At 39.7% G+C, this 11,465-nt stretch overlaps 1 protein-coding gene across 1 annotated transcript in view; it reads left to right on the top strand.

Moving 5' to 3' along the window:
- The window catches only part of su(w[a]) (suppressor of white-apricot), a 63,166-nt gene extending 55,973 nt beyond the window's left edge, over positions 1-7,193 (top strand). The window contains exon 12 of the mRNA XM_071587087.1: positions 6,253-7,193. Coding sequence (XP_071443188.1) covers positions 6,253-6,583 — 331 coding nt within the window. The 3' untranslated portion in view covers positions 6,584-7,193. The remainder of the gene's footprint in view (positions 1-6,252) is intronic.
- The last annotated feature ends 4,272 nt before the right edge of the window (positions 7,194-11,465 follow it).

The following is an 11,465-nucleotide window of genomic DNA, read 5'->3' as shown; positions in this document are numbered from 1 at the left end:
TCCATTACATTGTCTCCATACACCTCCTTTAATTGGCGATGAATATCACATGGGCGAACGTTTCTTGCATTGAGGAATTTAATCACTGCCCTCACTTCACAACTGGCGGCGTTCTCAATTTTTTTAAACATTGTAAACAATCACAGAAACAACACAGGCAATGCTAGCGTCACGCAACTTGGCTCAGAGAAGGCAGACAAGCCACTGAAGCTATCTGACCTCGTCCAGCGGCTACTCGCGTCGTCAGCACTTCATGCGGCACGAACGGGTACTACTTTCCGGATGACCCTCGTATATATATATGTGTGTGTATATATATATGTTTGTGTATATATATATATGTGTGTATATATATGTGTGTGTGTATATATGTGTGTATATATATGTGTGTATATATATATGTGTGTGTATGTATATATATATATATATACTACCTTGATCAAAAAGTTCCCGGAATAACCACCGTGTGGCGCTCCCATCGTTCCGATTTGAGTTCTGTTTTTTTTGATAAATTGGTACATCTGTTGTTGATATTCCCTTTAAATCTTAGTGTCATAACTTGACATTTGCAAAAGTTACGGTCGGTTTTCGGTATGTCCATCAGTGCTTCCTGCGATTTTTCCATTACTTCCTCTCGGCTGCTAAAACGCGTTCCCCGTAATGGTTTTTTAACTCGATTGAACAGAAAGAAGTCACAGGGAGCCAAATCAGGTGAATTCGGTGGCTGTTGGATGGTATTTGTTGCATTTTTCGTCAAAAAATTACGAATAATGATAGCACTGTGCGACGGTGCGTTATCATGGTGCAAAATCCACGAGTTTTCTGCCCACATTTCTGGTCTCATTCGGCGAATTGCTTCACGCAAACGTCTCATAACGCCCAAATAATACTCTTTGTTTACTGTCTGGCCTTCTGGCAAAAATTCATGATGCACTACACCGTTGTAATCCATGAAAACCGTCAGCATTGCCTTCTTTTTTGACTGAAAACGACGTGGTTTTTTTGGTCTCGGCTCATTTGGTGAACGCCATTCACTTGCCTGATGTCTGGATTGCGTGTCGTACTCATAAACCCACGTCTCGTCTCCAGTAATGATCCTTTTGATGAATGTGGGATCGGATTCAGCCTCGCAAATCATGTCTTTTGCGACGTCAACACGGTCTCTTTTTTGCATGAAATTGAGGTCTTTTGGCATGCTACACGACGGAAACCCAAATCATTAACCACAATGTCTTGGGCGGATCCATAGGCAATGTTCAAGTCCTCCGCTATTTCTCTGATGGTTAATTTGCGGTTATTGACCAACATTTCTTTTACTTTATCAATTTTTTCACCGACTTTCGATGTCGATGGTCTGCCACTGCGTTCATCATCTTCGATTGACTCACGACCACTTCTGAACCGCTCGTGCCACTGGTAAACGACCGTTTTTTTTAGAGAATCGTTGCCGAAACACTTTTCCAACATTTCCAACGTCCGTGCGCCACTAAATCCGTTTTTTACGCAAAATTTAATACAAGTTCGTTGTTGCAAATTTAAATCCATTTCTGAAATTGTAAAAAATCGCCAACACACACAGAGATAGATGTACTCTTGGCTACGTAACTTTTGCAAATGTCAAGTTATGACACTAAGATTTAAAGGGAATATCAACAACAGATGTACCAATTTAACAAAAAAAACAGAACTCAAATCGGAACGATGGGAGCGCCACACGGTGGTTATTCCGGGAACTTTTTGATCAAGGTAGTGTATATATATATATATATATATATATATATATATATATATATACACACACATGTATATATATATATATATATTATTATTAGGTAATCTACCGGTTAAGGTAGGTTTATGGATGGACACAGCTACTTTATAAAATATTTTGTGACTCCTAACAAAAACACAGAATCCTACTCTATATCAGGATTCTCTTCATCTCTGAGCACCTTCCTTCATCCCATCCAACATCCCTATCCTTTTCCTTCCCTTTCCTCATTTGCCCAACATTCTCCCCTCGATCACAGTCTTCAACATCCCACTGCCGGTCAATACCCCCTTCATCCACTTTTCCTGCCTCCATTGGATTTCTCCCAACAAACCCCTCTCTTCGCCCACCATACCAAGTACTTCATCATTTGTTTTTTTCTCTAGCCATTTCACCTTCTCCATTCTTCTCCACACCAACATTTCAAAAGCCTCCAGTCTACTTCTATCCTCCTGCTTCAATGACCACGTTTCCGCGCCGTACATAGCTACGCTGCATATCAAAGTTTTTATGAGTCTTTTCTTATTATCCATAACTCAAAGTCCCTGTCATCAACTCCCTCCTCCTTGTGAAAGCCTCATTGCCTACAGGTTGAACAGCAACGGTGATAATGGGTAACCCTGCCTTACACCCCTTCCTAACACTGCCCATCCAGGCTCCCTGTTCCCCACTCGCACCTGAGCAGTCTGAGACATGTACAGGTTGCGGATTAGCCTCCTTTCCCTCCAATCTATTCCTATTTTCTGCAATATACTCATTAGTTTTTCCCAATTCACTCTATGAAACGCTTTTTCGAAATCTACGAAACAGGCAAGTACCTCATGATTGTATTCTATATTCCTCTCGATTAATAATCTCATTACTGTAATGGCATCACACGTACCTCTCCCCTTCCTAAACCCAAACTGGTCATCCCCTAAGTAATCATTTGCCCTACTCTATCCTTTTGTTTATGATCCGGAGAACAATTTTAGCTGCGTGGGATATCAAACTTATTGTCCTATAGTCCTCACATAATGTAGCCTTTACCTTTTTCGGAATAGGAACTAAAACTGATCTCACAAAGTCTTCCGGCCAGATTCCTTCCTTATAAATACTACGGATCAGCCCATATAGCCTCTTCCTCCCACATTTTCCTAAGTATTTTAAAAGTTCCGCGGGAATGTTATCCATCCCCATGGCCTTATTTAGTTTCATCTCCCTTAATGCCCTTTCTATCTCATTGTCTAGTATGCCTGGACCTAAGCTATCTTCCTCTATGTCATGTTCCTTTTCAATGTCTAACTTTGTTGGTCTAAGCCCTTTAAAATACAGTTCTTCCATCTCTCTTGGATCTTTCCTGTGTCAACTATTACCTTACCCGCTTTATCTCTAACTGTTAGCATAGATCTCCCTTTCTTACTTCCCAATAAAGATTTAACTTTGGTGTACAGCGCATCGATTTCCCCCTTCCTCTGCAGACTTTCCATATCCTCGCACTGTACAGGTATCTTCCACCATGCTTCTTTTGCTTTATTTGTTGCCCACCTCAATTTATTGTTTAATTCTTTGTACTTCATTTTGCATAATTCTGTCTTTACATTCTTCCATTCCCTTTCTTACTTCCCAATAAAGATTTAACTTTGGTGTACAGCGCATCGATTTCCCCCTTCCTCTGCAGACTTTCCATATCCTCGCACTGTACAGGTATCTTCCACCATGCTTCTTTTGCTTTATTTGTTGCCCACCTCAATTTATTGTTTAATTCTTTGTACTTCATTTTGCATAATTCTGTCTTTACATTCATCCATCTTTGTAATCGTCTCATCCGTGATCCATGGTTTCCTAGTCCATTTAGCGTTAATGGTTCCAATGGTGTCTTTTGCGGCTTTAGACAATCCTTTCTTGATATTTTCCCATTTTTATTCGATAGTGCTTAGTTCTTTACCATCCTCCATTTCCTGTACCGCCTGTTTGTATTCCTTCCTTTTCAAACCATTTAATGCTTCTACATTCCATTTTCTGACTCGCCGCCCCTGCCTTATCTTTTTGAAACGGAAGCTACATTTCATAACAACTAGATTGTGGTCAGAGTCCACATCCGCTCCCGGGAAGCTGTGTGAATTCATCACACTGTTCCTAAACCTGTGTCTAACCAGGATATAATCTAGCTGATACCTTTCTGAGTCACCTGGCATTTTCCGTGTATACCTGCGTCTTTTGGGGTGTCTAAACCAAGTGTTGGTGATAACTAACCCCTGCCTCCTGCAGAACTAAACTTCTTTCTCCCCGCGGTCATTCCTCGTGCCTAAACCGTAGTCCCCGACCTCGTCACCATCTCTTCCTTCACCTACCATCGCATTCTAATCCCCCATCACTATCAAATGTTTCCCTGCAGGAACATATGCGATTATGTCCTCTAACTGATCGTATATCCTGTCGACCTCTTCTTCCTTATGGTTGCTCGGTGGCATGTATACCTGAATAATAACCAAGTTCGTCGGTTCTGCTTTTATCTCTACTAGTAGTATTCTATCTGTTACCTGCTCTATGTTGACTACGCTTCTTCCTACCTCTTCACTGAATACTATGGCAACCCCTCTTTGGCTCTCGTCCCCGCTGCTGTATATTATTCTATACTGATCACTCCAGTAATCCCCGCTATCTTTCCATGTCACCTCGCATAGTCCTAAAATATGTATATTTCCCCTTCCCATCTCTCGCTTAACATTCTCCAATTTCCCCGTCCTCATCTATGTCCTAACATTCCACGTTCCTATTCTAACTTATTTGGTCTTTTTCTTCTGCGTCTTCTGTCCTGCTGCTGCTGGTTTTCCCTTGCAAGGGTTTCGTGGGATGACGACCACGGAAGCCTTGCCTCCACCGCTACTGGGCACGACACGCGGCCAATTGGGCCGAGCCCCGTAGCTGCCAGGACTCGAAATCTCTGAATAGTCCATCATGTTAGTCTTGGGAATGATAATTGAGGTGGTTTCCCGTTGCCTTCCTCAATAGTGTTTTTAACTTGACGCCATCACTTACTGGCCGCCCCACTGGGGTCAGAGGCCATTGCAGCCGCCTCACTGAAAAACAGACGCTGCGTGGACTACCTTTCATCTGGCTCCTAACCTTCGACCTATCTGGCATGGGTGACCCTACCAGGAGCAATTATTATTGCCCCCACCAGCACAGCTCTAGGGGTCATCGGAACGCACAATCCCTTCCATCACGTCAAGGTTGTAGTCCAGGGAGGGATATATATATATATACATATATATATATATATACATATATATATACATATATGCATATATATATGCACACACACACACACATATATATATATATATATATATATATATATATATATATATATATATATATATATATATATACATATAAAAATGGACAAAAACTGAAACGACACCCTGTGACACTTTCCATCTAACCACATGAATGATCGCATTCAAACTAAGGTTATCGTAAAGGAATTGCATAGGCACCACATGAAAAGCTGGGAAGATAACTCAATGTGTAATGGGAACATCCTTTTTGAGAAGGCAAATTATAGAAACTGTAGAACTGTAGTAGAAACTTGATACTTTTATGTGGACAGCCAATACAAAAATGAAAGGAAATAATACTATGGATGGATGGCTAAACTAACAGTTTGTCAAAGATTCCAAATTGTAGCTTCGTTTCACCAATAATGTTACCTTTAGTATACCAATGAAAAACTTTTAACATTTTTATGTTAAAATACCATATATCCTTCGATTTGTAATATGGGTGGAAGAGAACTCAATTTATTTCTTGGCAATCAAGGCAGTAGTTGTTGAGCCAGTGCGATTTCAAATCTGCTGCCCAAAAGTAGGATTTTAAAAAGGTGAGGAACAAAAGGCCTTCCCGTGAGGACATGGAGAACACAGCAATCGCCACTGGAAGAAAATCATATTATTAATTCCAATGCATCATATTTCATGAAATATGAGTTCTTTATGTACATGAGTGATGTTTCAAGATTGTTAAAATTTCAAAATAATTACATTTTCCCATAAATAATGCTAAAATTATGAAAATCTGATGACGAGCTGTACTTGTCCTTGTGCAATTTGGCATTGGAAGTTCATGACGAGCTAGACTCATCATTTTAGCGCAAGGGGTTAAGTGGAGAAAATATCAGTTTCCCCAAATGTTTTTGGGAAGAGCAATGTCAAATACTGAAAATAAATATTATTTTGCTCTTCTTTCCTGACACTTTTTGCTTTATTATTTCGAGTATATTCATGTGAAGTATTGCTCAAATTATGTAGTTGTATTTGGGTGATAGAAATTTTCAATATAAGCTACAGTAGGGTATTTTAAATGTCCTGTCAATGACGTATCTAATTTGGTGGAGTCAAGTGTAATGTCTCCAAAGTTCCCAAGATGATGTGGGAGAGGAGGAAGATACTTTCCATCTCCTCACCACCAACCTCAAATCATGGGACTTGTCATTTCAGGTCAAGGTCAAGTTCACGCAGGCACTCATTGGAGCAGGGGCACCACCATCACCATCACAAGAAGAGCAAGCACCACAGCCGGCACAAGGGTTGGAGGAGAGCTCGGGAGGAGCCGGACTTGAACGAGGAACACCAAAGCAGGAGGCACCGCAGTCGAAGTCGAGAGAGTCGGTACGCCGAGAAACCAGAGCGAAGGAAGGCTCAGGAAGAAGTGGTGGAGGAAGGGGGGCCGACCAGCAAAGTAGAGAGGAGGAGGGAGGAGGAAAGTTCATCTGGCGATGACAGATCTAGCAGATCTGAGAGTTCTGACAGTCGAGAGTCCAGAAGGTGAGGCCAGATGATGCGGGTGACTCACGAGGAGTCCAACACTTACCCTCCGGAGTGGGTGGTGAAGCGTTGGAGACTCGACCACGCTTCCATTGTCGTGTCCTTGTGTTCACCAAGAATGCCGACTGAGTTGGTTGCAGATGAGGTGCAAAACATTCGCAACTGAGTCGTAACTGACGAGTGCATTGGTGTGTGTGTGTGTGTGTGTGTGGGTGTGTGGACCTCATCACATCTAATTTGATTGTGGGCTAGGTGTTTTTTACATTGTTACATTTTATTGCTCATCTTCCATTGCTGAGGGAGAGTATCATTTAAATTTGAAGTGTGTAATGAATTTTTCAACCATTTCCTGCATTTCTTCTCGAAGCCAATGAATGCATTTGTTGGTATTTCTCCTAATTGATGACAATTTCTCTTCAAATCGTTTTCAACTGTAGTGAATGGATATTATTACTGCCTCTTTGTGAAATCATCTCCCAACTATCAGTTGATAGTTCGAGTGCTATTTGTGAATGTATAATAGTGCGTGGAGCACATGGAGGTTATCATGTAAATACTGTGAGTGGAAGTTTGAATCGCTCAATGTGGGAATGATAACTGCATTATTATACAAATTTTGTAAGTATGTTTTTAATACAGTTTTGTTTTTTAAAGAGATAGGAATTTTTATTTCGACTAAATATTTAAAATTCACCGTTCCTGGAGTCTTTTTCAGTATGACAATAGCTCTGGGGATGGTTATAGTTGACATAAACAATGTACATCCATGTGACTGCAGACTTTCATTTATTTTAGCGAGGCAGGCCAGCAGAAATTGTTTCTTTTTTTGTTTTTAATTGGATCAAAATTAACCGTAATGGGTAAATCAGGTATTAATTATGTTGAACCATTGTAAGATAACTAAGATTTTGAAAATTTGAAGTATTTCTTGACATGCTACTAAAAATGTAAAATTGTACTTTTACTTTTTTTTTTGAAGAGAAAATATTTGCCAATTTTAGTAATTATTTGGAAGAAATAATTTTGCATTTACTGATCAGGGTGCTTTTCAGGTACAGTTCAAAATCTTACTGTATCTTAATCTTTGTGCTAATCATTTTGCACCTTCATTGGAGTGTGGGACCATTGTGGTGAGGTCATCAGTTCCTATATCAACATTCCCTCGATTTCTTATTGAGAGTTGATGACTTTGTTCTGATAGCGAATCTGAGGAAATCCATTTCATCCTCTGACGTTGATTATTAAGACATTGGAATTCTCAAATTACATTATCTTTACAAGCACAACTTTTTGGAAAAAGTCTCCCATTTATTCCCCTGATCTAAGTTGCTAGTGCATACATTATTCCTCATGACATCCATGCCTTGGCATTATGTATTTGGATTTGTTAGGTCAGGGGCGTACATAGAATTTCTCCATTTTGAATAAATCATTTTCCAGTACTCCTGTGATGTACCAATTGCTTGGAAGAAATGTCTTTACATGTTCAAGTTTAGAGGCTCTTTATGTGGAAAAATTGGAAATTGTTCTAATCTCCATGTCCCAACCTTTGATCTTAAATTGCATTTGCTGCAACAAATTAAAATAACAACTTTTTTTGAAAGGTCTTGAATATACAAGGGCTGAGAAGTGCATGTGCATAGAATTCATGATATATGAGATCATATATAAGAACCTTGTTGAACCCGTTCCTATTTTTTCAATTCAATTGCTCAAACAGGTTCCACTAGACCACCTTCCCACACCTTATATTATTAACAGTATGAGTATATTTAAACTAGCAGCATAATCAAGGGCTTAACAAGTCAGTCATTTTCATGGCCCTCCAGAATCTTGGGTAAAGGAACACCTAAATGCATTCAGTTTTCCTAACCTTGGATTTAGTAGGAGATGATGAGACTGCATTTTTGTATTCCATCCCTGAGTCATGCTCACTCAAGCAGTGTGCCTTTCTTTCTCTTTGCAGCATTCTGCAGAGGATTAATTGCAGGTTCCTCTTCAGTTCTTCATTTCATTCTTACGGCATCCCATGGACAATGCATTGCCGTATCTTCGTCAGTCCTTCGATATAAGTAGTATTGTGTGGAGGTTCAACATTTTGCAAACACTTCATTTTCTACCTAAATTATATCTTTAAATTATTTTTACTTTCCACTACCCGAAATTTCTTATTTTTAAAGTACGGAAAGTGAAAACAGCATGTGTGGAAAAGTCAAATAACAGTTGGATGAACACACCCATGGTTGCTTTTCGTTTTATCTGACATTGAAGTTTCATGAAGTTTTCTCTGGTCTTCCACCGGGCCAGGGGTTCCATGTTGGCCGACGAATCGATGCCCAACTCATGCATCATCCTTCAGGGTAGATGCACGAGTCGGGCATCAAAACGTCGACCAATAGGGAACCCCTGACCTGGGGGAAGACTCGAGAAAACTTCATGAAGCACATACACTGGGAAAGCACCAGATCTGATATCAGAGTGTTTGTATTCATTTTTAAATACATACGCAGCCGTATATGATGACGAACAAATAGATGCACGATAGCTTGTTATTATATTAGATTATGTATCATGTTATATAAAATTTAAAAGTACAGGAACAATAAGTACACATGCACAATTTCTTTTATCTTAAAAATTATATTGGCATGAGAAAATATTATTAAGCAAAATTGTGTGCCATTAATGTGTAATCAGTCAAGTCAATCATTAATTTTTATGATGTTCACGTTCCTTGAGCCTCAGGGGATGGAGAAATCGGTCTTCCATGAAAATGTTCATTTGGGAAAGTAGCTTGCAGAAAAATGTCAAATGGTTAACATATGTAAGTAGTTTAATAAAACTAAGAACCTGGTTATAACTTTTATTACGTAACTCATGAGGATGAGTTATTGGTTGTTACTTGCTGCACACAGTAAATGAGTTCCAATTGAAACATCCTTTTCCTTAAAAGATGACTTCGGAAATGTTTTTATCTGGTAGTGTAATCAAGCGAGCACCTTATTTGACTGCAAATACGATCCATGGGCTTATAATCATAACCTTATTTTACTAGGGTCTATTTAGGCAACAAGCTTTTTTCAGATTTAGAATTCTTAATTTATTTCAGTTGCATGGCTTCAAAACTCCAATGACAGCCAGGACTGCACTTTGGGTAAGCTTGGACTCTAGCATCCCCCTGAACATGTGTGTAATTGTGTTCTTTGAGGATTATCCTAACTGCCAAGAAACAGTAATTAAGCATGCAGAAAATCATGAAGACATTTTGGAAATCTCCTTGCCCTGTTGCACAGCACCAACTCTCCCTCCCGCACCCTCGGTTGTCACCCTAAATGATGCTTAATCCTAGAAAAATAATCTATCATAAGGGTCAATTGGGAATCATCCATAACTACTGATAATTGTTATTTAATTAGTAGTTTTCGTATATTGAGTGTGAAATTCAGATTCCAAAATGGTTTAGTTTTCAAAGGAACTCACTTTTTGCAGAGACTGATTGCAATTAAAATTTTTAACTATTTCAGTTTTCCTGTATTGATTTCGGCTCAACCCTTTTCAATTGCCCTCCTCATTTCCTCCTGTCTTCACATCAGGAAGAAATGGGACGATGATTACCATTTCCATCTGCTGAAATCTGATAAGACATGTAGTACACCAAGCAGTCAGTTTGGAATGGCTGAGACAATTGGAAGCGACTCAATTACTCCCTCAACACCTTAATCAGAGGTCATATGTTCCCAATAACACCGTACCGCTAATACATTGATGTATATAAGGTAACTTAATAGAAGTACCATGCAGACTAGGTTATAGTTTGCTTTACCACATATTATATTTACCAAACTGAGTTCATGCTTACACACATGTCATTGAGAAAATACTTGAGCACTGAGACATCACCAAAAGACATTCAAATCGCATTCACTTGAACTGGCACGTTTGATTCATCTGGTGACATCGATCATGGATTTTTTGCCAATAAACCGCTAATGGTCTCAATCCACAAACTTTCCCATCAAATTTCTATGCCATCAAGCTCAGCCTCGCACACGTCCTTCCAGGGAAAACATTCACAATGCAGACTGGACTGCATAGCCCATGCCTTGCAAGCTTGGGCGGAGAGACAAATCCAGAAAATTCAAAGAGGATGAAGTGTCTCACAAGAAAGAAAATCTCTGATGGAGTTGGAAAATCACAATATATCTTATTATTAATTTAAATCATACTTATAGTCATTGCTGTAGTTTCTTATATGTTGTCGTCAATAACTAATGCTGCTGTCTCTCTCTATTCAATTCTTAGGCCATAGTGGAGAGGAAACATGTGGAGAGAAAGCAACAAAGGTGGAAGTGACATGACCTGCTTGGTTGGGATTGTGCCAGAGATGAGTACGCATTTTGGAGGTGGGACAAATGAGTGCTTCAGTCACGTTTCACGTGGACGTACTTCTTCATTATTCTTTCTGGTCTTTAGTAAAAGCTAAAAGAATGTGTGTTTTGAACAGGACATTCAAACGAAGGACTTTGTTTAGTGGTTCCTTTTGAGACCTGAGAGGAACCCTGAGGTGAGCCAGATTTGCTCCATCAAGTCCCCAACTCTTCTGCATGGAAGTTTTTTGGCAACGTTCTACTTTGCTGCTACGTGGATTAATCATGTGCTTTGATGTAAGTCCCTTCCTACAAATTCAGCATTAAATGATGGTTGTCTTGCAGCCTTTCAGATGGTTGTCTTCAGCCTTTTTCTGGTGAATTGGACTTATGGGTCTCGAAATAAAAGGGACGCCGGAACGGGGATGCGATGTGATTCATTGAAGTGTTGTTCGGGGCGTCAAGTCAACTTAGCAGACATTCAAGTACATCTTAATAGCTGACCCCTGGCGAACTCGC

Source organism: Hetaerina americana, unplaced genomic scaffold, assembly GCF_022747635.1.
Source record: "Hetaerina americana unplaced genomic scaffold, ioHetAmer1.1.p SCAF_29, whole genome shotgun sequence".
In the NCBI taxonomy this organism is placed as follows: Eukaryota; Metazoa; Arthropoda; class Insecta; order Odonata; family Calopterygidae; genus Hetaerina; species Hetaerina americana.
Note: the sequence above shows the minus strand (reverse complement) of the source record. Positions and strands in the feature narration are given on the sequence as shown.